Genomic DNA, 25905 nt, shown 5'->3' with positions numbered 1-25905 from the left:
GACCTTTTTCGCGGTGGTTACTACTAAAATGTAAACATTCAAAAAGACAGCAGCAAACGTGGCTTAGTTCCTGAGTTGCACTGTTTTAAGTGACTGTCACACACTGACATTTTTGGGTGTAGGGTGCTGAGGCTTGAGCTTGAGGCCTTGTGTATATTGGGCAAGTACTCTCAGTCACACTCAGCCAAACTGATGAATTCTTAACACAACCATCCCCATACTTTCCCAAATGCTCAAGGACTTAGAAAGTTCTTCACACAAGGGCACGCAGGGACAGATTTTCATGCTGGGGGTTTAATTATAAAGAGGACCTGGTTTTCTTGGGGCTCATATTCCTGCTGCAGGTGAACTGTCTTTGGAGTTGCAAGAGTTGAGCAGAGAAGGGAACATCCAGACACTGGGAGTAATGGGCCCAAAATAGATCTGACAGCCAGCAACTGATGGGCGGATTCTGTGGCTGTCACTCAGCACGTGAGCCTCAGTCTATAGAGTTCTAGAATACAGAGGTTGGGGCTGGGAGCTGTAGGATGGCTCAGTGGTTAAGAGCACTGGCTGTTCTTGCAGAAGACCTGGGTTCGAATCCCAGTACCCACATGGCAGCTAACAACTGTCTGTAACTTCTGTCCTCTGTGGGCATTGCATGATATGGGTACACTTGCATACATGCAAGCAATATACTCATACACATAGAAAAAAAATAAAGCAAAAAAAAAATAGACTACAGAGTCTGATATGGATGTCGCAGCCCAGGCCTCCCCTGCAGTCCAATCCACTGCAGCTGTACAGCTCTCTGGAGCCCCTATGGTTATGTATGTAGACAGCTCCTCTGGGAAGAGTATCCAGAGACTAAAGATGATAATGGTTTATTAGCTCTTACAAAGCAGAAGAATAAATTATGGATCCAAGAAAGAAGAACAATTTGAATTTTATTACCACGGTGCCTGCAATTTAGCATCTCTTAATGTAAGCAGTCGAGGGAAATCTAACCTAGGAAACTGAAGCTACCAAAGCAGCCTTGGAGGTGCATAGCCAGAGCTCAGCAGAGTGGAGGCACTGACTCCACAAAGCGAGAATGCCTTGCCCAAGTCATGGACAAGTTCACCAGATGCCAAGTGTAAGTCTCCAACCGAGTGGCTTCTCAGTGTTAGAAGAGTCAGAGGCAGCCAAGGGTTTAAAGCCTTCATGCTTCTCAAATTTGAGTGTGCTTACCAATCAGCTGGGGAGCTTGTAAAAATGGATTTTCTCGTTCCTTATCTCTGGTGGAGGGAGCCTGAGCGTCTACAAGGATAGCACACCTGGTGTTTATGCAGCTGGATATGGACTACATTTTGAGGAGCAAGGGGTTAATGTTTTAGAGATGAACCTTATGTTCCAAATTCTGACTGGCTAGAACCCAAGCCTGTTTTTCCTTCAACAAGAACAGCACAGAGAAGAAAGTTCCAGCAGCCACTGTAGACAAGGCATCTACTGCAGATCCATAGGTCAGTGTTAGGACAAATGTTCTTGTTCAAAGCTGAGCACTGGCACTTAAAATATGGCTGAGTGGTTAATTCTTAACTCCCTTTGTGAAATGAGAAGAGGAGACTGAAGCTTATATTCTCAGTCTCCCACAGCACAAGGCCTACAGTACATGTGTTTGCCACAGTGCTCCCCTCTTCTGTGGCACAGAGCCTTCTCTAATCCCTTTCATCTTCTATGAAGAGGTCCCCTGATCCCTCAAGATCCTACACACACCCACTTCCACATACCACCATCATTTTGTAGTCTCCGATTTCTTGATTTCTCAGTACACTCTGCCCTGGAGGGCAGCAAAGAGATGCTGGTCATGCATATTGGCATCTCTTGGACAAAGGCCTAAGGGAACTCTTACTAGGAAACTCAGGCTAGCAAGCCATTGCCTTAAGAAGGTTGTATCTGAGGAAAAGGGAAGCCCAGTATTGGTCCTGTACTTGGAAACCATACCTATCTGCTGATTAAAGAAAGGGTATGTGTATTTGATATTTTATCTTTCAAATGTATTGTATAACCTAAAGGAAATTCTAGCCCTGACTTAATTTCTTGATTAGGATTAAAGAACATGTTTATCTGGATGACAGTGGGAAGATGCTGGGAACTGGGGCAAAGCCAACTCTGAGTGAAAGTAGTATATACTGGGGTAAATGCAGAAAAGAACCCCCATCATACCCCCATGATCACTGCACTGCAAACAAAGCCCTCCCCTGCTTGCAAAGAAGTCAAGTTGTAAGCAGGCTTCCAGAGGCCTAGAGTCCTGCTGCTTGTACCCTTGTAAAGCAAGTACAAGCCCCTGTCTGGGCTGGTGAGCGGTACTCACGGTGTTGGTGGCACCTGGCCAGGAGCTCCAGGTCATCAATGTGATAGTAGTCATAGCCTGAGGTGCCAAGGACTTCAAAAGGCAGGTATCCTATGATGGGAGGAGCTCTGCAGGAGGACAAAGAGAATTCTTCATGAGAGGAAGGCAGGACTCACAGGTTGGCTGCAATGTTCAAAGCGGGGGTCTGTGACAGTTTGAGTGTTTCGTGGTTCACACGGAGGCTTCATTTCTCAAGACGGGAGAGAAACGTAACAATGGTCAGGACCAGAGAGCCCATATTTTTCAAAGAACTCCATTTATTTTGGCACTTAGGCACCCCATTCCCTTGGCATAACCCAAGCCAAAAGATATTAAAAAATTATTGATAGTGAATAATTAAAAACAGTCATAGATGGGGTAGTCCGGTGGCCAGATGTAATGAAAAATTAAAGGGCGGGGAGGTGAGGTTGCTAATTCTTAAACTATGATGGCTGCTATGAAAAAAAGCAGGAAGAGTGTGCTGGAGAATTAAAGGGCTTCAGGAGAAATCAGAGAGGGCTCTTCCCCTACATCTGCTTTTGCCATACAGGAAATGGAAATGGCCTAAGTTGGGAACATCCCAAAGATGTCCTGGGGCTGAGACAGCAACCTGAACACAGAACTTAAGCACAAATGGGGCAGACAGGGATGGAAGAATCTCCAGGTCCCCCTTGGCTGTGAACGACCTTTCCTACTGCTGGGGACTCCTTCCCCTTCAGTGGACCAGGCTGGACTTTACTCCCAAGCAGAGCCTGGTTCATGCAAATAGCACTTGAAAGGGACCCAACTCAAATATGTTTTTCTTTTCACAAACCTGTGATCCAGAAATAAAAATTTCCATTCCAAGCTATGCCTTGAAGTGAATTCCTCTAAAGGTTCGTCAACTATGCACATTTCCTGTATTGGAAGGGAGAAAAACCAGAACGTTGCTTGGGGGTGCCAGATGCTCACCCTAGGTTTGTTCAAAAGGAATACATGGTGGGTAACAGAAGTCAAAATTGTTGTGAGTCAGTCTCCAAGTCATGTTGGACTGAAATTTGTCATCTGTAGTTAATTTCAGCATTAGCTGATACTAAATTTATTTCACAAACTGGGGGAAATTACCTAGGAACCAAAATGTCCCACCACTCCCTTCCCATTATCTGAAAATGTGGTAATCATGTGGAAGATGACCTTTCATCTGAATTTGAATTACTAAGTTAATTTCATCCACATTTGTGCCAGAGAAGTCAAGTGTAACCAGAGGAGAAAATACAATGAATGCTCGCATTTTTGAGAGCCATGACTCCTCTGAGTGGTGTAATTTTGGTGCAAAAGACAGGAAGACTTACAGTTATCAAACAGCATGTTTGTGGCCTGAACGGCGATTGGTGCTGTCTTCAAACAAAATAACTCATAGGAACCTGGGGCTTGGGATAGGACATGTACAGCAGGCACAAAACCGAGAGGTTTAGATTTTTGAAAACTAGGGACTTCATTGTGGTTTTATTCTTTCTCATAAAGACAATTATGGCATATAACCAAATGGGACTCCATTGAAATAGGTTCACACAATGACACTGCTGTCGGGAACTTGCCTTTAAGAACTGTGGTGTTGCCAGACGCACAGTGGCGATGAAGCAGACTTCCTTTCCTAGGGGCACTCGGCAGGGTCTTGAAAGAGTGTTGTCAAAACCATTACAGGAGGGGCTAGGCACTGGGAGAGAGGAAGTCATACAGGTTATCCTGCCTGGAGACAGCAGCCAATGCTGCGTGGTACTTACTGTGAGCCAAGCACTGCTTCCAGGAGTTTATGTATCTACTAACTCATTCCATTCTTACAAGAACTTGATGAGGTATCACTATTATTCCCATTGCACAGATGAGGAAACTGAGGCATGTGTACAAGGTCAGCTTACTAAAGACTAAGCTGGGAGTTAAGTCTATGTCAGTAACCACTCTACTCCACTGATCTTCACTTCTCCTAGCCCTATAGTACTTGTTTCCTATACTGGGGAAACTTGTCCATATCATGAGAAGAACTTCCTTCTGCAGCATCCAGATGCTTACTTCCGGTGCTGTTTTGAGGATGAATCCCATAATCCGACAGTATTCCTGATACTGGTGGTCCCAGGGAAAGCAGTGGTGTTGAAGCATCCAAGACACCACTCATCCCTTGCATGGCACACAGGGATTCAAGGACTTCTGCCTCAAACCTCACCCCAGGGTGCCCAGGATGATGCAAGGCCTGACTACTGAGGAAGTGAGATTCAAGGAGTCCTTGGAATTCAGGGAGCCAGGGCTTGGATCTCGGCTGTGTGGCCATGACTGAGGGTCCTCAAAACCGAGAGTCACATTTCTCTTTTTAAAAATGTGGCTGGTTACAGTTGGCCCTTCATACTTGAGGCTTCTGAATCTGTGATTTGAACCAACTGTGGGTCCAAAATATTTGAAAAAGGTCACTACATCTCTACTGAAAATGTACATATTTTTTTCAAAGTCATTATTTCCTAAGTAATACAGTACAACCACCACATAGCATTTACACTGTTAGGTATTATAAGTCATCTAGAGATGGTCTAAAGTACGTGTGGGTGACTGTAGGATAGTGTGCCATTTTGTACAAAGGACTTGAGTATCCATGGGTTTTGGTATATCTGAGGGGTCTGGGAACTGCCTCCCCCATGGATATGGAGGGATGACTGTGTAACCTGGGCATTCTGAGCTCACAGATTTCAATATCATTATGTCTTCCATTTAACTGAAAACAAGAGGAACATCAGAAAACCAAATGCATTTTAAAATAACATCTGCAAGATTATATTTTTATAGATCGGTAAATGATTCTATAATGTAGTCTTCTCTCCACTAACATGAATAAATTTATTTTACCAAACATATTCTCTGAACCCACTCACATAAATACTAATAAATGTTTCCAAACATGAATATAAAGAGGGTAAAATAAAAAATAGTGGTCTCTAGAGAGTTTACATCTGTCATGAGCTGGCTTAAGACCATCGCAGATTTGTTTTGTAGGGCAAGCCAAGAGCTTTATCAAGGGGAAGGAAAACAACTCCACATAAGGGAAGGTCTACAGATGTGAACATCTGTGTAATAAAAAGACATTAAAAAATTTCCCAGATGTGAAAACTCTCTGCTTGAATCAAAGAGATGTTACCCAGCCAGATAATGACCTAATAAAATTTTCTGACTCTTCAGAACACCAAGATCTTTAATGCAGACTTCCGAGGACTCCCTAGGAATTTAAGAGGAGGCCCCCTTCTACCTCTAAGTGACGTACCATGTTTGAGCCATCTTTTGGCTACTAAATTCATGTGCTGTCACTAAGGGCCTTCTTCCTGACTTACTGTGAAGAGGCAGAAGAAGGTGGAGGGTGGGAAACACCTGCTTAAGATGTGCTCCTTCCTCAGTAGGAGCAGAAATCAGCAGACAGTCATTAAGTGGGGTTTTGCAGACCTTGTTCTTGGCTTGGCTGCCTCCAAACATAGTTTTATCTGTTCCTTTATAACTTCAAAGGCTTTAAAGATGAAAATACTCCATCCCTGGCCCCAAACCCCTGTCAAGGGGATTTTCATTATTGCTTATAGCCTGCACTCAATCAGCTAGATATTTTACGGATGAGCCCAAAACTGAGTAGCTTCTTTTTCAAACAAGCTTTTCCCACCAAAGAAACTTAAACATCTGGGGGCATAATCCAGGGTGATAGAGAGTAAATCAGGATGAGTGTTTTAATAGAGGCCAAATGGAAAACCTTGGGGGGAAACAAAGGGGAGGAAGCTCCTTTTAACACTGCTGGTTGCGTTTGAAATGACTTTTTACTCACAGCATGAGACTCTTCCCATATTCCAGAGTCAACATACAAGCACACTGCTCCTTGGGCCTCCGCAGTCATATTTAGCACTTAGAATAACCCGCTGGCACTTCAGATCCCAAGGTAGTTTAAAGCCATTAATTAAGGATTCAATTAGCTGTTTCAATTTAAGTAATAGAAAAAAATACATCTAATTACAATTGGCTTCCTTACCTCTCAGAAGGATTTGCCACTGTTTGCAGGCACAGCCCTGTTTTCTCATATCTCCCATACTTATGATATAGAGAAGTGATTCTTTCTTGCTCTATTTTTCCTTCTGGAAGCCACTTACTCAAAATTGATCTTCCCTTGCCAAAAGCTAGACAGGCAGGCTTCCCCATGTAGGGGCTGGGCCTTGCTCCCCATCTCTAGGGCTGAGCAGGTGTCTACACTCAGCAGGGACTCAGCATGTATTTGCTAGATGACTTCCTAAAGAGATGATCTTCCATTTCACACCCAAACTGACCTTAAGGCTTAGGTCAGCAAGCAAGCTTCTGGTCCTTGCCTAGTACACAGGCTTTAGGACCCCAGGGTGGTTTCTCCCTCACAGCATAAGCTGGGGTTTCCAGGGACTGGTCTACTCTGCCATTTGTTGGAGCGTGTCCATACAGCATGGTTCTGGAAAGCTCTGGTATTCAAGCTAGCTCATTGCCCGACTCAGACATGAACACTGGTCCAGAGGGGCCTGGGCAAGATGGCAGCTGGGAATCACTCACAGCAATCACCACTGTGAGTTGCAAACAGCGTAAGTGCCTGCAATAAGCTTCTGCCTGAAGAGCGGCTGGGTTGTGCAGCTTTGGCTCTTCAGATTAAAACATTTGGCCCACAGGTTATCAAGCCTTGAATGTGACAGTCTCTGATTTCAGGAAAATCTCTAATTTCATGATAGTCTCTAATTTCAGATACTCTGAAAGAGTTTTGCCTTGGTACTCTGGGGAGTCATGAAATCAGAATCCTAAGGTTCCGTGAAGACTAAGAATGACTAGTGGCTATTTCATTTGGATGTAATTGAGATTGGCTTCTAAGTCTGTCCTGTGATGAAGGTGGTCTCCCAAATCAGTCATGACAAGGACGTAGATGGCTATAGAGGAAAGATCTCAAGTGCTGGAGAACTTGTCTCAAAGAGGTTCAGGGAGAAGCAGAATTAACAGTGAACATTAGTTGGTAGCAAAGGACCCTGTTCCACTCAGCTAGCAGCTCAGTCAACACAAATGAACATTCTCCTCAGAGAGGGGCTGCTGACAGGCTACTTGCAAAGGTTATGGGAAAGCACATGACAAACTTTGCAAAGAAAGTGACAGATAACTTTCTTGGTACTTCTTTCTTCTTGAAACACATGAGAAACAAATTTGATGGGTATCTAGGAAGTCATGGCAGAGCGCTCAGTGACAAGATTTGCTGTGAGGAGAGGGTCCTAAACCCCAAGTTTGATAGGTAGCTTATACTCTATACAGTTTTGGGCAGTTGAGAGGAAAATGATTTCCTGTACATTCACCTCCGAGTAATTAGGCGCTAATTTCACACCCTGAACTTTCTCTTTCACAGCACATTCTATTGGGCGTGCTCTAAACAGCCAGATACAGGTCCTTAGAAGATGTTAGCGTTTCCACTCTGCCGCTTCCTGGCCCAAGCACTGTCTGTCTACCTTGTTCAGGTAATGCTTGGTTCCTCTTTCCTTTGTGCCAGCTCTGTTTAGCAGAGAGAAGAGCAATGTCCGGGCATGGAGGTTGTGGTAAGAGCCACACAGGAAAGCTGGGTTTGTAATTTGCTGGACTGAAAAAAAAATACTCTAAAGGGGAATTCTATGTCTTACCTAAATCCTTTCCACCCTCTGGCATTTGCTGAGTATTTTCAGGAGCCAGAGGACTTTGGTAAATGGCTTTAAGATACCCACCTGGGGGTTGGTGTAGGCAGGAGTGAATTATTTGTATGCTCCGGAAACTGGACTTCCTCTAGAGGCCCTCATCCTGTCTAGATATTTTTGGTATGTTTTAAATCACAAATAAGAACATCTTGCACAAAAAGTTTCCCCATTCCTAGACTGGAGCAAGCAGAACGTGTAGCTGATAACATATGACCATTCCTCATGATTCCATTTTATTTTATTTTTTAATACTTTATTATTTTTATTTTATATAAATGAGTGTTTTGCCTGCATGTAAGTGCATGCATGTTGTGCAGTGCCCATGGAAGTCAGAAGAGGGCGTTGGATCCCCTGGAACTGGAGTTACAGGTGGTTGTTAACTGCCAATGTGGGTGCTGGGATTTGAACCCAGGTCCTCTGCAGGAGCAGCCACTGCTCTTAACTACTGAGGCATCTCTCCAGTCCCATGACTCCATTTTAATATGGACCTTAGAAGTCTGCGTGGGACCATGACCCTGGGAAACAGCCTGTTCTTTAGAATGCTCTGAAGCCTACCACCATCTGATCTGGTAGCTGACCACCACTGGGGGAGGACATGTTGCTGCTTTGCTAGGTAGAAAGCATGCTTTGCTTTCTGCTCTGACGGGCCAGAGATGGTCACATCAGACACTATTCAAGAGACTGCCAGACTCCTGCCTCTATTTCCAGGGAGCTCTGGTATGCATAGACCTTGATCTCTTAACCAAGACATCTCAATTAATTCAGAGCAGTGGAAAAACAAAGCACAAAAACAACAGCCTCAAAGCCAGGCAATCTACAGAAATCCCAGGGAACTCATGGAACCAAGTGTTAGAGGTCGAAAGGCCTCAGCTTCTGCCAGCATTTCAATCTGGTTCTGTGGTTAGAGGCGAGTAGGTAAAATGAGGGCAGGGAAACTTTTATACTCTGATGTGTGGTTTCTGGAAAGCCCAGAGTGGAATGTTTGCTGAGGGTGACCTATTTGGAACTACACCAGCAACTTTTGAAATACTGCGTCTGGATTTCAGTCAGAGGCACATTGAAATCCATGGCTGGGGGAGGAGCAAATAGGGGAGTGCTTTTTTCTTGGCATGGAATGATCAATCAGGATCTAGGAAGAGCTTGCTTCTTAGGACCCCCTTAAAATCATCCAACTGGTTTCTTCCCTCTCAGAGCAATAGGGTGGGGATGTGGCACTTGGGTGTTTGGAGTTTGAGAAGGTCTTCTGGGCCCCATATTTAATTATAAAGTAAAAAGATGGGATGATATGTTTTAAAAGCATTTCTCATTTTATAAAACATCTGTTATAGGACAATCATAGTCCAAATAGAGTCTTTTCATTTTAACTGTATTCTGGAAATGGTCAGTGGTGCAGGAGAGAGGACTACAGGGCTGCTGGGGTCCGTGGTCCACCCTACTGCTATCCTCCTGCCAGGATCCCTGTTGGCTTTTCCCTGGGAAAGGAAAGGACACATGATCACCTAGCCCAGTTTGGATCTCCAGGAGCTTTTACCAGACAGATCAGAAACCGTCCTCAAGTGAACACTTCTAAAAGAGATGACTTTCTTGTCCTATGTCTAGATACATATTTCTCCACATATTAAAAAATCTAGGTTAAAGAACACAAGTCCTGTCTTCAGTCCCTTCTCCCTAGAACATCGGTGGCAAATACTCAAGTCCTAAGGAGTGACCAAGATGTGCAAATATTGAGGAAAGGGAAAATTCCGTTTTACTCAAGTCTTTGGGCAACTGTTGGTGTATTTGCATTGCCCAAGGGAACTGGGGTGGTGGACAGACGTAAACTGGGCATCATCTCCATGTGAGTCCAGAAATTTCCTACTTGAAAGTAGAATCTCATCAGCAAGGGCAAAGGTACTCCTGTTTCTCTCTCCCTCCTTTCCCTCCCTTCCTTTCCTCCATTCCATCTCATTTGCAAAGGCAGGAAGCTAGAGGAATGTTGAAGTACTATCTGGGTCGGCAAGCAAGCAGATGGGATTCTCATCTACATAATTCAGCAGTCACCAAAAGTCCTCACAGGATCAGTATCACCCCCTCTCTTGCCTACTCTTGCTGCAGATGGAACCCAGGGCCCTAGGTATGCTAGGCAAGTGCTCTACCACTGAGCTACACCCTAGCCCTTATTTTTTAAAGTTCACACATGAGAATTTTACATACTAATGAGGGAGGAATGATGTGGCATTTTATATATATATATATATATGTTGTGTAGTGTTCAGATCAGGATAAGGTATCTCCTCAAACATTCGTCATTTCTTGGTGGCAAGTATACATTCAAGACCCTTTATCCCAGAGTTCTGAAATGAATAGCACATTATGGCTGTCTCTAGTCACTCTACTATGGTGGAATGAAACACTAGAACTTAATTCTAACTGTAGCAAACTCACACATTTCACTTTGGGTCCTTGACTTTTGTGCCCAAGGTCTCCTCATTTACACTTGGGGACTCATCTCAATAAAATCTTTCTAATTTTGGTTTGTACAGCAGACTCTGGAGAAATATGACATTTTAGTTCTTTCCCTTTCTTTCTTTCTTTCTTTCTTTCTTTCTTTCTTTCTTTCTCTCTTTCTTTCTTCTTTCATTTGTATGAGTTTTTTGCCTACATGTATACATGTTTACCATGTATGTGCAATGCCTGTGGAGGCCAAAAGAGGGCATCAGATCCCCTAGAACTGGAGTTATGGACAGTAATTAGCTGCCATGTGGGTGCTGGGAATTGAACCTGGGTACTCTGCAAGAGCAGAGCCACCCAAGATATTACATTCTTGATTTCAAAATTTCAATGCTGCATATTTATAGCAGCAATGGTTTAAAAACAAAGTCACACATAATTTCCACACATTCTTTCAAGCAAACAAACACTGTCTCAACTTGAAGTGAAAATAAATCCTTGCTAGTTAAAAAATATCCCAGGTATTCAGAATGAAGCCTGCTTATTTCCTTGAAACCCTCTAAAATGTAATAAATGACAGGATGCTTCAGTGTGAATTTGGCAACTTCCTAATAAAATTTGTAGCAATGTAGAATTCACAAATGACACAACTGCTGTTCTCCAGCCAATCACAGGTCATTCTTTAAATCGAGTATACTCACTGTTGACATGGGGACATAGGGGTGGGGTCGGGGGGCAGCATCCTATAGTTCTCACAGTCTGTGGGCAGAGTGCCTTTCCCTCTGTGCTTATGGCCTCTCAGGATATGCTATTATTGCGTTATGGTCAACACACACATTTTTAGGGTGTTGGCTAAATATAAAGGTTACCATCTTATCTCTCTCTCTCTCTCTCTCTCTCTCTCTCTCTCTTTCTGTGTGTGTTGGGGACTGAACAAAGAGCCTTGTACATGCTAAGTATGTGCTTTTTTTTTTTGTCTTTTTGAGGCAGGGTCTCCCTGTAGCTGCAGCTGGCCTGGATTCTCTATGGAGACCAGGCTGACATCGAACTCACAGAGATCCGCCTGCCTCTGTCTCCTGAGTGCCGGGACTAAAGGCGTGTGCCACCATGCCTGGCTTAAGTATGTGCTTTTATGACTGAACTGCATCCTAGCCCCATTCTGCTTTTAGGTGTACAGTTAAGTAGTACCAAGTGTGGTGATAGTATACTATCACACCATCCATCTTTATAACTCTTTATCTTATACAACTGAAACTATATACCCATTCAGCACCTCCCTATAAACCCCTCCCTCAGTCCTTGGCAAACACTCTTATTTTATCTCTAGGAATTTAATTATACCAGGTACCTTATATAAGTGGAATCACACAATATTTGCCCTTTGATGATTGTTTTATTGCACTTAGCTTAATGCTTTTCAACCATGTTATAGCAAGGGTCAGAATTCCCTTCCTTTTTAAGGTTGAGTAATAATCCATTGTAGGATATTGCACAGTTTATCCATTCACCCACCGATGAACTTGGGTTGCTTCTTCCTTTTGGCTATTGCAAATAATGCTTCTATGAACCCAGGTGCATAGATATCGCTTCAAGTTTCTGCTGTCACTTCTTTTGGGTATGTACTTAAAAGTGGAAACACTGAACCGCATGGTAGTTCATTTTAGCGTTGGACAAATCAACATATGCATTTTAAGCCTACTCTTAAACCACCATTTATAGTCAATGATGAAGTTGACTGGAAGGAGTATTAATCTCTAAGGGACAGTGTTTGATAACTAGTTGAAGTCCAGAATTTTAGCGATTGGAATCCTCCAGACCTTTCCAACTGTACTTTCTTAAACCTCAGGTCTTCTGGACTAGCATCTTTCAGCAAGGCCTGAGAATCTGCATTTTAACAAGTTGCCTCATCCAAAGTATCACTACTCTGGAGTTGGCTTGATGCTGGCTTCTCTACAAGGTGTCAGCTTCTTTCATCCAGCAGCCTCACAAGCTACCATTTACTTCTGTGTGTGGTCATTAACATTTGTCTCATGATGTTTGCCAAGCCTTTCAGATGAGTCAGATCAGACATGGTCAGGCCTTGGCTTCATCTTGCTTTGCTCAAACTTAGCGCCCAGTGTGGCAGAGTGGACCCTCCCACTACCTCCCATCATGCAGGCACTGGGAGCCCTGAATGGATTGATTCTCTGAAGGGCCAAGTCAACCATGGAGGCCACTATCCAGGCAAAAACCCTGGACCTGAAAATTGCTCTGGCAGGATCACTCTGTTTAGCATCTCATTGAAGCTTTTTAAATGCAGCATGTGCATTTATTCAAATACCAAGTAGCCAAGGATCATTTGAGGTAGAAAGAAAAATCCTGGTTAGCCTCAGCATTAGGAAACTGTGCCCCGACTTTGGCTGGTTCTTATGGAACCTGGAACTAATTTGGCTGGGGCAGCAGACGCACATGGGTCCAGAGTCAAACAGTAGTAACAAAAGCAGCAGAAGTTAGTGCTGTTCTCTTCTCCCTGTGTCTCCCACCTGCCCCACCCCCACAGCTCAGTTTTCTGTCTTTGTTTTCCTTTGGTATTTCCCCCTCCTCTTCTCTTTCTCCCCCACTCCCCATCAATGTCTTCTATTTTTTCCTAACTCTGTTAGTTTATTTATTTTATGAAACATTAGCTCTTCCAAAGCTATCTGTTTTGTGTTGCATTTTGAGGCCAACAGCAAAGAAAATGCAGGCTTCTTTGTGCTTGGCCCAGAGCAGGATCTCATTTCTGAATTCCTGGCATGAGACCTACATTCCCATTTTGCATGGGTCAAAAGTGAAAATGAGCATTTAAGTCTAGTTCAGAGTTCATGTCTCTGCAGTTAGAGGTTGGGCAATTAGTTGACTGGGCAATTTCAGAAAATAAGACTTTATTGCCTGCTTGATAATTTACCCGACATAGTTTGCTGGCTCATGGTAAAATAGCCCCTTTACTGTGCATCAGGGTCATAGTGAGCGAAGACCCATGAACCAGATCCATTAAATCGTGCTTGCTGCAGGACTGTGAAGTGGAGATAAAAATGAAGGGAGCATGGTTCCAGCTCTCTGTGTCAATGAAGGCCTGTTTGGTAGAGTGTGCAGACTGAGCCTGTTCTTTATTAACTGTAAGTTGTTTCTCACAGTATAGAATTATTCATTCAGCTGGAAAATAAATAAACAAATAAATCACATGCAATTCAGGGTGCCTGTGTGCACTGGCACAAACAGATGTGTGAATGTGTTCTTGAACGGGAGAACATTAATGATTACACACAAATTGTCCCAGGAACAGGAAAATCCAAATGCAAATATCAAAAGCACATACTCTCCCTCTTCTTCGCCCAACATTCATAAGAACCCCATGTGCATGCTTGCATGATATAAAGGACATTGTCACAATTATAGGGCAATTAAAGCTTACCATTGTTGTAAGAGTGAAAATTTCCTACAAATTTTATGTATTCATAAGTTGGAAATTCCTTTGGGTTCAAGCTGCCTCTGAGAAGATGGCAATAAAACTCTAAATCGTTGTCAGCTGGGCCGTTAAAGGAAGAGAAAAAGGAAGATAAACGTTACACAGACCCCAGACAAAACAAGCCTTGCCTCCATGATTTACTTCCTGCGTCAACGCGCTTTTCTCCTGGCTCGAACCTGGCTTTTAACCTTTGCATCTACAGGGTTTTCTCTCTGTAGCTCATACACATTCTGCATTCTATACTTGGACTCAATTAGTCTTAATTTGCTCACAGATGTCTGTGGTTGGTTATGTCGGCATTGATTAGTTCTGGTTGTTTTCATATGGTATACTAAAATAAAGCTGCTCGTATAGAGCCACTCTCTTTAATTTAATCTTTTTGCTTTGCTTTGAAGTAAAATCAGATGTATGACAGGGCCAATTATGCATGGAAAATGGACTGAGGCTTGAGCAAATGCAAGCCTCTTTGCTACCGCCTGCAATTGCGTATGCTTTGTTAAGGGACTCATAGTAAGCAGGCATCAAGGTCTGCCTTCCATCCAGGTTGCCAAACATCTTGATGAAAACTTTAAAATTTCACAAAAATTGCAAATGCATATAAATAACCAGATGACAGCCTCAGGAAGACAGAATATGAATTTCTGACCTAATTTTTCAATTATCAGTTGGTTACTCGGTATTACAGAAATTTAACATTCTAGCGTTCTCTAAAATAAGCACACTGTTTACTGATTTTTGTCCTATTTATTGCTGAAAGCCTCTCATGTAAAGAAGCAGCTCTTGTCACACAGGTGAAACATGTTATTATTCTAAAGCTCTATGCTTTCAAATTTTCCACATAAAAGCTAAATGTCTTACATATTCCAAGCTCCAGTTTTAGCATTAGACTTAAAATATACCTCAAAGGATCTTGGAAATGTTCTGAGTCACGAGGAAAATTATTCTTAAAATTAGTCCTCCCTTCTTAATTCATTCTGACCTCCTTTTAAAAGTAAAGTTCTTGTCTTTGGATCTGATAGCACCAGTAAAGTAAAACTTACATTTTAGGAATTCTGGGGAGGGGGAATCCGTCACAAGCATATGGGAAGAAAGCATTTTATAAACTTCGGAATGTTCTTGTTCTGGAAGGAAATTTAACAAATTCTGGTCCATGACATCCGACTGCAAAAGAAAATAAAGAGCAAAGGTACATACTCCATGGAAAAGAGTCAAGAGCGAAGGCAGGGATTGAGCATTCTTGTCAACTCAGAACTGATGCTGAGTTTCCATCAGAGATGGAAAGTTCAAGATGCCGTGGTCAGGGAAGACTCTCCATCAATCCCTCGGCACCCTGGAATTGCAATGTGAAAGGTTTTACAGGGGTTGGGGTTGTGGCTCAGTGAGACCCCACTTGTATAGAAATGAGGCCCTGGGCTTAATCAGCAATGCAAATATATAAATTTCAAAAGCAAAAGTTTTAGGGACATGTATATCACCCTGCCCCAGGTTCAGGAATATTGCCAAAGGAGGATGGAAGGACTATGAGAGCTAGAGGATGGAGGGGAGAACTGTGGAATACTGCCTTCTGGTTGCTGGGCAAGGGGGATCCTTTTCTTCAGTTGTGTGGTCGCTGGTAGCTTGTCTATACTCCAGTAATTAATCCTCTACCAAAGCTTGTGCAAACAGCCCTAATTAAACTCAGTGGGTCACACACTGAACAAAAACCAAACCAAATCAAAATAAAAAATACATGGAAGTAGAAGGGGTTTGTTGGTTAGAAGCAAGTGTTCTGCAGGAGTGAGGGGGAGGAGGGAGGCTAATGAGAGGAGAAAATGGTAATTACATTATACAGATGCACGAAATTACCCAAGAATAAAAAGTAAAGGCTTTTCAGATGTTCTTTGGTATCCTCAGACGATTGTTTCAGGATTCCCATGCGAACACCAAATTCCACAGATGCTGGTACCTTTTATAAAATGGTGCAGGATTTCCACAGAACCTATGACCATCCTTCTGGGGGCTTCAAACCATCTCTAAATGACTTATAATGCCTTAAGAACTGTGAATATCTACACCTACTTGTATCATCTGGGGACTAATAACATGGAAAAAGGTCTATACATGTACTGTTCAGGCACTATATTTTTTTCCAGGTATTTTCAATCCTCAGTTTGTTCAATCTGTGGGGAGGGGAGGGTCCTGTACTTGCTTAGATGCATATGTACTACTGTCTGTGGGTCTGAAAAAATCTGTGTCAAGTCTGACACATGCACAGAGAACCACATCCTCCCTTGCTTAAGAAACCCCACTTGCCAACACTCTTGCCTTCTGGCTGGGGACAGCATAGGTAATATAGAGCCCTGGGAAAGGCCAGTCATTCTTTTAAATGGCCTCAAAGGGTACACTGAGCTCTTCTCTTGACCTTTAGGCTAGCAAAATGTTTCTGCTTATTTCTTATAGGTCCCTAACTGATGGAGTTGCATTTCCTTCCCCATGAGTTCCTGGACAATGGGATACCAAATACATAGAAAATAGAGTCTAGGTATAGCTGTGTCCCATGGAGCTGCCTTGAAGCAAAGGGAATTAGGTATAGGCTTCTCTATGACAGAAGCTACAAGTCATATGGTTGCTGAGCTCTTGGGAGTTGGCCAATGTGACTGATATTTTACATTTTATTTAATTTTTATTGAAGTTGGACCAGCTGTGTGTGGCAAGTGGCCACCATGCTGGATAGTACAGGTAGGAGCTCACAGTAGAGAGAGGAGACCTGCACAGATTCTTTCTCATTTCCTTAGTAAACACATCCACTCCTATAGCTTCAAACACCATCTGTAAACACCATCGTAAGTGTGAACCTCTACCAACCTTCTTTCGGTGGCCAGGTCCAACCTTCCACCTGCCACTCAGATGTCCCCAAGATCACAGATTCATAGGCATTCTCATCATAACCCCATCCACCCCTTCCTCTCCCTCTCCACACCTTGGTTTCTCATCTCTATGAATGGTATTGCTAATCAGTCACTTGGTCACCTGGTATACCACACACACACACACACACACACACACACATACACACACACACACACACACACACGCAGGCAGCATCTGGATCATCCTGCTTCCCCCCTCCCCCCAGCACTTTTATCTCTACACCCAGATAGTGTCCTTTGAGCTGCCTGGTTTCCTCTCTGTTCCACTCCATCTGTTTTCATGGTTCCCACCCCTGTCTTGACGACCTTCAGCCTTCACTTTGGTGATGATGATATGACCAAACTGGGCTTCCAGCCTCAGTGCTGGTCCCTGTCAAATTTGACTCCCAAGCAGCCAGAGGAGCACCAGATCACAAGATCATCAGCATGCCTCCATGTCATCAAGTATGGCCCTGCCACAGCAAGGCAGGCAGGAGCCCTAGAGAGGGTTTAAGCATTGGCTTGCCTCCTCTGAGCTGAGCTTTCCTCAAATGCAAGAGGAGGAAGAATAAGGATTAAACAAGCTCATTGGCCTACACTGCTGACAAACAGTATACAGCAAACAGTCCATAAATGCTAGGTGTGCTGAACAACCACTTATAGAATGGGCACAGAGGCACCTTCACTGCAGTGATGTTTTCTAGCTTAGGTACCTGCAGACTGGTTCCTCTGCCTCCCTTGTGTCCATAGGAGACTCAGAGCCTGTTCACTACTGTATCCTTGACCTTCAGGATGTCATGTGGACCAGCTAGATGGTCATCCCCATGAGAGAAAGTTAAACAGGTGCCCAGAGATCCCCAGGTATGTGATGCTGACTTCAAATGAGGAAGGAATCCTTGGGTGGGATCTGAGGGTAGGCTGGAGTCTGGGAGACAGCCAAGGTGGAAAGGCTGCTTCAGGCAGAGATCACAGAATACACTAAGCATGGAAGCAACAGCCATTAAACCCTGCAGCATGGGGAGCCATGAAAAAGGAGGCTGCAGAGGGAAGGTGGGCCCAGATTACAAAAGTCCTGGCTTGAGGAGTTAGTGTACTGGGCGGACACTGAAGGCGACAGGAGGAAGCAAGGCGGTATAGATGTTCCCTGACTTAGGATTTTCTCACTTGCCAGTGCCTCCAAATTGATTCACATTCAGTGGAAATTGCATTTAGAATTTTTGAATTTGGCTTTTTTCTTGGGCTGGAAATATGAAATCTATTCCCCTGTAGAAGTTCTGGGCAGAGGTAGTAAGCTGGTGCCTAAGTCAGCCCAGTGATCACAAAGACAAACAACCCTCTGGACAATGTCCTGAGCTGCTGAGTCAGGGTATTCCCCCAGCTAGGTGGATTTAACGCATTTTTGACTTAATGATCGTCACAACTTACAGATGGGCTCATCAGAATACCACCCCAATATAAGTTGAAAAGCATCTGTCCTTGCAGTTTAAGGAGATCTCACTCATAGTCTGAAGAGTAGGGCACCAAAAAAAGCAAGTCTAGAGATGCTCAGAGTCTAAAAAGAGACAGACTGGGAAGGGGATGGAGAGGAAGGAGAGTCCAAAGCACTTTGGTCATTGCCCTACAATTCTAGCCAGCATTACTGAGGGCTCCTAGGTGCCAGACTCTGGGAACTGAGAAGCATCACAGAGCTGGCAAAGTCCTTTCCCTCCTGGAGCCAGCATCTTAGAGGGTGTGAAGACCATGGACAAGCTAGCTACCCACCTAGAGGCCAGGAAATGATGAATGCAGGATGGCTTACGTTGGAGGCACCAATTCTCACCTCTATGAACAGACTCCACTGACCCTCACCAGCCCCTGCCATCATTTTTCTGTCTGGCTTTCACCACCATCCTTCTGATGCACATGATATTATTTTAAGCCCATTCTCTCTGGTAATTTTAGCATATGACTAATGTTCACAGATGACAGTAGCCTTTCTTCTTAAAGATATTTCAGGCATTTGAAAACATTAACTTTTCTTGGAGGGTTCCATATGAAGCCTTCCCCCGGGATGGGTGTGGCAGAGAGCCAGGTGACAACAGCCCCTCCCACCCCCCACCCCGGCCTAGGTCTTTATCTAGAAGAGCAATGGTAGGCTCCAGGGCTATGGGGCACTCAGGCTACAGGGTCTGCACAGCGCAAAGATACAGGTAGGGTAGGTGGGCTATATGGGAGGTTATGAGGATTATGATTGGTTGATAAATAAGCAGAGCTCAGAACTGCATTTAGCCCTTACATGCATTTGCTGCTTATATTACTATGATACCATCTGAATAAGCTAGAAACTGACACAAACAGTGATAATTAGAAAATTCAAGCCCTAATGTTGATGGAAGAGTAAATTACATCTGTAGTTGAATTGTTTCTTGAATGAGCCAAGCTCTGTTGATTAAAAGAATAGCAATTACAGAGGTGAGGGAGGGACTGTATTTTCTGTAGACATCTTCCCAGTTGACTCATCCTCAAGAGCATCACTTACCTGTGGGAGGAAGGAGGTAGAATTTGGGAGACAGAAGGCACCCTCTCTCACTTGATGATAAGCCCTAGGCTGATTATCTGAGAATTGGCCCTACTCAGAGCTTTCTAGGGAGGTCTGTCCTGAGTTCTACACTGTGCTGCTCCCTGGTCTTCCCTCACTGAGCCTTAAGAGCCTAGGGATGAGTTGAATCTGCTGTGGAAGATGTGCAAGTTCAATGGCACCTAGCAAAGTGCAGTGAGCCTGTATATCTTGAAAAGCTACTGCAAGATGCCTGGGAGGGGTACAGGGTGAGCCAGGTGGATATTCACTCTTAGCACGTCCTCGAGGGGCCACAGCCACAGCAAGTCTAGTTGGAGCTGTTTTCTACAGGTAGGAAGGACAATGTGAGAAATCCTGGAGATGCCTCACATTGAGAAGAAACACCAATGGGCTCAGGGAAGTCCCAAGGACCTTGGCCTAGCCAAAGGAAACAGGGAACTGGAGGCATGTTTGAGATACTTAGATTAAGCTGAGACTCAATTTAAACTGATGACCAGACAGTCAGGTTCCCAGAAGACTGTGTGAAAATAGCTTTGACCTTGGTGCAGTAAAAAAAAAAGAGTTAAATAAAAAAAGTGGCAACTACGAAAAAAGAATATCTTTGTTTATCGACACACCCTAAGGAGATGGCAAAGGTAGGCCGCACAGCGAGATGATATTTACAGTACATCCATCTATGAGAAAAGACCTAAAATTAAGGCTCAATATTACATGCTAAGCATTCTTGGCATTTGGAGGCCTGGCCTGACTACAAGTTCCCCTCCTTTCTCTGCCTCAATGGATGGCATACTCCACCAAACACCCTTTTAATTGAGGGACCAGGCATAGCTCCACTCATTCCCGAGGAGATGATGTAGCTCTATGTCATGAATGCAGAATTACTCAAATAAGCCAGCTAGGATCTGGGCACACACTCCCATCTGGATACTACAAAGCCAGGCTCCCTCTGGTCTCGTTCCTTTACCTCTGCTTAAGTGTAGCCCCATGGCCTCCCACTGGGCTCTGAGTATGTGTAACTCGTGTCCTGCTGTTGATCTCATCAGTCTAGTGTCAGGTGCCACGTGCTGTGTTCAGATATCCTCACGACTCTAGGGGGCAGTGAATAAGAGGTGATTGGAACAGCACTTTCTTGAGAACTAGTGTCCAGATCATGGCAAAAATACCTATTACTCATTACAGAATGAACCTAAAATCTGATAGGAAAATGCCCAAATCCAAAATACATGGCTATTTTGGCAAGTGATGGATAACACACACACACACACACACACACACACACACATACACACGATGTTTGTCCCATAAGGTTATGACGTGCCATTATTGTACCTTTTCTAGGTTTAGATAACAAATACTATTGTGTCACAATGGCTACAATATCCAGTACTGGAATGTACTGTACAGGTTTGGAGCCTAGGAGCAATAGGTGACACTGTATTGCCTAAGAGTGTGTACACACAAGGTTCACACAGTGATGAAATCACTCAATGGTGCATTCAGCAGAAAGGATCCTCATCATTAGCGGATGCACGACTGTACCTGAGCAGGCTTGTCACAGAAGAGAACATCCATATAGCCAACAAACATACAACAAACCAGTGTCATTCAGAACTGGGAGAAAAGCAAATTAAAGCTCTATGAGATATCTTCCCACACATGAGATGGCCAAGCTAAGAAATCTGGCTGTACCAAGTTCTGAGGACTCAGAGCATGCAGAACATCTCTCGCTGATGGTAGAGCTTAACTGACACTGCTGAGGGGGTGGTCTTATTTCATATAATAAAGGTGAAGTCACATCTGTCCTGCAGCCCAGCAATTCAATAGCTTGTCAGTTCTCTAGGGCAGCTTGCTCATGCTCACCGGGAAACACTACAGAGCAGGCACACAAGCAAGAACGGTAGTCAGTTCTTGCACTAGGTCACACATTGGGATGGAAATCAATGGCTGCTCTGAAGGTTAAACAGAAGTCACAAGAGTCTATTTTTTAAATTTAAAATTATCATTATTGGGTTGGAGAGATGGCTCAGCAGTTAAGAACACTGTCATGAGGAGAGATACCCCAGCTGCCTGTCCCACCCGGCTTCAGGAAATGGTGACATCTATTAGGTTAGGCTATGGTATCGTGGTCAGCAGGTCAAAAGTGCCTTTTTAGGCCTAAGACACAGCAACAGCACAGGGAAAACAGTGTTATCTCTGTATGCACACAGCACCATCTGTAGAAATGATGGGCTGGGAGAGTGACCTCTGAGGAACCCATAGACCAGGATGATGTGGAAGGAAACCTGAGCCACTAGCAGAGTGACACTCACCACCCAAAGGCAAACGGAAGCTGCCCATGAAGAAGGACCATGCTGCTGCCTGGCCCAGTGTGGCTATGAAAGAGGGAGGACTATAGTTCCCCAGTATCACGCTGGCCCAAGATCTCCTTTGGCTGAATCCTGGACAAGCTGCTATCCTTGACACAAAAACTGGATGCTTATCCTTCTGTGTGTAGGGGTGATGAGCCAGACTGGTTGGGAGGGCCAAGAAGACAGGATCTGTCACTCATATGCTGCTCCTAGGGGAACTGGCATTACGGGTCAAATTCTGTGGGACTCAGTAACAGCATGGCAGGAAGTGGGATGCTGGGCAAGTCTGGAGGCTTCCTCAAGGGTGGGGTCCTCTTCCAGCCTGGGACAGATCTTTGAGTGATTTGATGCTAAGCTATTGTTATCAGAGAACCCCAGAGGTTTGCTCAGAGGAGGAAGGAAAGAGGAAGTAGAAAGGAGAGAAGGAGGAAGGGGGAGGGAAGGGAGGGACATCTGTCTGTGAACATCTGCAACCACCCCACTCACAAGCCTCCATCATCTACCTATGAACTACAGAGCTGGCCCTCTCCTCCTCAGCTGTACAATCCCTTCTCCTTCCCCAAGGCCTTCCAAGGCACTGGTCCAACAACATCTTCTTAGAGTATTTCAACTTCCAAGAAGCGTGCCTGCTGCTAAAAGATCACCATGGTTAGTGTTGTGGCCTACTTGGACTCTCAGACGTGTCCTCAGTGAACCCCAAGGCATAGTCCAGCCTGAGCCTTCTGATACCCCTTCCTCAATCAGCTCTCAGTTGACCAGGGATGTCTGCTGTCTTCTCAGCTCTAACAGTGAGACTCTGACGTCAGCCTCTGTTTCTGCCCAGGGATAAAAGTCTGTATCTGTGTCCCTACTCCAGGCCTACTCCAGGGTGCTGTACACTTGTACCTGTTATTCTTTGGTTTGGTCCTGCAGGACTTGAGCACTCTTTTAACTCTCTGTACATCCCCCTCTCATCCCCACCCCCATACCTGCACCATCTCTGATCTGAGATGAATGATTTTCCAGAAAAGATGAAAACATGCACAGGCCAAGGCCATTGGAGCAGAAACTCACCGGCAAATGCCCAAGGAGAGGCGTGATACTGTCAGAAACATAGATGATGCTGCCGTCTGTCGTTACGGCGATGATGAAGCCATCCAATGCCTGAGGAAGATGCAACATTTGAAAGCTTCTTAGAGATGCTTTTCTGGAAGAGCATGGCACTGAAGCAAAAGATTCATTTTATGACACTGGCTTTGTTTTATAATCCTCAGAATAGTTTCACGAATCACCTCATAGCATCTGTGTGCTATGGTTTTACACAGAATTTGTTCAGCTCAGGAAAAGTGTTTGTGAAAACACCATGGGCTCAGTGAAAAAGTCAACCTACTGGTATCAGAAGATGAAATTTAGCTGTGGTAACTGCTCACAGATAGGTATGCTACTGAGCTGAAACAGAAATATAATCATTAACACTAAAAGGCATCAGCAACATATTATGAACCCCGGCTCCCCGCCCCAAGGATCACTCAGAGTTCAGAAATGAACATTTACTGCAAGACAAAGACCAGAGAGATATGTCAGAAGCAGAAATACATGCCTGCATGTCAAGCTAGACTCCTGAATGCATTCACTGCCACAGAAGAAAGAATTATTGAAGAAACCATATACTTTAGGGAGCTGTGCTGGCATTAGCCAGTAATCCTAGCACTTGGGAGGCTAAGGCGGGAGAGTACAGGGTGAGGCTTATTTCTACCCCACACAGGAACTTTATTCCACAAGGCTGACTAGGAGTAGGGGCTTTGTAACTCACCAAATGTCTTAAAAATGCATGCATGTAAAAGTATACTACACATGGGGCCGGAGATATGGCTCAGCAGTTAAGAACACTGTTCTTGCAGAAGACCCGGGTTCGAATCCCAGCACCTACATGGCAGCTAACAATTGTCGGTAACTCCAGTTCCAGGGGATCTGATAGCCTCTTCTGTCCTCCATGAGCATTGCATGACACAGGTGCACTACTTACATGCAGGCATAACACTCATACACATAAAATAAAAAATAATAAATAAAAATATATTAAAAAAAGTATACTACACACCAGGCATGCTGCTGTGTGCTTTGGCTATAAATGCATAAACATGGACCATATTTTTTTCACAAGGCAGACACTTTTGGTGTTTAGTTTTTATATTTATTGAGATTTGACTGTGGATACTTATGATGCTTTCATAAGACACAGCTCAGAGTTGATACTAAAACTCAAAACTATGTCATTCAGCAGAGAAGGGGGCTACCTGGGGAGCCCAGCTAAGATGAATGAAATGAGGCCCATCTCATCAGAAAGCAGACCTTCAAGGAAACACTACAGAGGCTCAGGTGGATGTGTACCCCAAGCCTGCCTTTGCTTTCTACTAGTGATCTTTGAAAGGTCATCTTTTCTAAACCTCAGACTTTTCTGCTTTGGTTGAGGTGTGTGTGTGAAATGCATATGTAGAAGGTTCTAGAAACATTCTGTGTGTCTTTAACTAGACCCTCCCAAGGTGCTGCTGAGAATCTGCCCCCACAAAAGGGCATTCATTTTGTGAAGTCAGGAGGGTGTGCCTAAATGTGAGACACAAGGGGGACAAGGACAGACCACTAACTGTGCTGAAGAACAGCTTCATGCCGGAAGGGCAGGGAGGCAGGAAGACAGACAGGACATGAGTTCACTGCTTTACACTGATGGATGGTAAGACTTAAGAGTGAAAAATACACTAGACTATGTATCAATTTTTACTATTAGTTTTTAAAGTTAGCATGTAAATTCTATTGTACAGCATACAGTTAGCATTGTGGCATTTTCAAACATAGTGCATTCTTATGTCTCCTTTCCTGTGTGTGCTCCCTTGCTTGTCCTGCTGCGTTGCCTTCTTCCCTCTAACAACCAACCACCCCTTGCTTGCTTTCATGTTCATGTATTCTCCTCTCCTTAAGCCCCCACCCCCACCCTGGTACCGGGATTGAACCCAGGTCTTGAACTAGTAATCACTCTACCACTGGGCCACATCCTTAGTCCTTCTTTTTTTAGGTTCCCTTTCTAGTGTCATGACGCAACCATATATATATATATATATACCTCCTTCTGCACAGCCTTTCCTCAGCCAGCTACCTTACATGCAGCGAGTGCTCAGCAGGGTGATGGCATTAAAACTGCTAGCCTTAAAAACAGCTATGAGCTTGGCATGGTGGTGTACAGCTGTAATTCTAGCATGGGAGTTGGAGGCAGGAGGATCAGGAATTCAAAGCTAGTCATAGCTTCTTAGAAAGTTCCAGGCCAGCTAGGGCTATATAAGCAGACCCTGTCTCATAAAAACAAAACGCAAACAAACAAAAAAAGGGTAGTACACAGTTCTGAGCATGTGTAAATGTATGCATAAAACATGTTTATGAAGCTATGTGTGTATGTGTATATATATATATGTATGTGTATATATGTACACATATTAATAAAAACTAAAACCTGGTAGCAGCTGTTATTTCAGCAGACCACCAGACAGTGCCTGGATCCTGCCTCCATGTGGTGTTCCTGGTGGTAGAGGTCCAAGCCTTATAAGGAAGCTTGAGTGTACCTGACTGGTATCTGACTTGGGCTTCTGTGGGTGCTCTTGAGTAGCTGATCTGAAGCCATGAGTTCCTTCCAAAATAAAACCCGAGAGAAGCTGAAACCTGGACCAACCAGCTTTATATAATCAGTAAGAAAAGGACTAAGGCACACCAATGATACAAACAGTAGCACACTTTAACTCAATTCTCATATCAGAATCACAAACAACAAAAGAAATTCACATGCCAAAATCACAAAGAAAGAATAGTAAAATGGAAAGCCACTATGTCCCCACCAAACTCCACCAGTCCTGTAGAAGAGATCTACAAGGAGAACCCCCTAGAGATAACCCAGGACACTGAATTTAAAAGAACAATCATAAACATGATCAAGGAATTAAACAAATTGAAATAACACACGAACAAAGAAATCAAAGAACTAAAAGAAGATAGGGATAAACTTCTGAATGAATTCACAAAAGAGATAGAACCATTGAAGAAAACTCAGGCAGAAATGAAGGAAGTACAAACTCAATAAGCCAACTTGAAACAACAGGGGAAAACCTG

The 25905-nt window shown here is 43.9% G+C and overlaps 1 protein-coding gene across 5 annotated transcripts in view; it reads right to left on the bottom strand.

The window, feature by feature from the left end:
* The window catches only part of Npas2 (neuronal PAS domain protein 2), a 189872-nt gene that overhangs the window by 38694 nt on the left and 125273 nt on the right, over positions 1 to 25905 (bottom strand). For all 5 annotated transcript variants that reach the window (XM_008845876.3, XM_029569735.1, XM_029569737.1 and 2 more), the window contains 6 exons: positions 22828 to 22917; positions 15022 to 15142; positions 13928 to 14041; positions 3928 to 4046; positions 3165 to 3247; positions 2333 to 2439 (listed from right to left, as the gene is read on the bottom strand). In XM_008845876.3, coding sequence (XP_008844098.1) covers positions 2333 to 2439; positions 3165 to 3247; positions 3928 to 4046; positions 13928 to 14041; positions 15022 to 15142; positions 22828 to 22917 — 634 coding nt within the window. The remainder of the gene's footprint in view (positions 1 to 2332; positions 2440 to 3164; positions 3248 to 3927; positions 4047 to 13927; positions 14042 to 15021; positions 15143 to 22827; positions 22918 to 25905) is intronic.

This window comes from Nannospalax galili, unplaced genomic scaffold (genome assembly GCF_000622305.1).
Source record: "Nannospalax galili isolate Female #2095 unplaced genomic scaffold, S.galili_v1.0 scaffold182, whole genome shotgun sequence".
Taxonomy (NCBI): Eukaryota; Metazoa; Chordata; class Mammalia; order Rodentia; family Spalacidae; genus Nannospalax; species Nannospalax galili.
The sequence above is the reverse complement of the archived record's forward strand: the minus strand, read 5'-3'. Positions and strand labels throughout refer to the sequence as shown.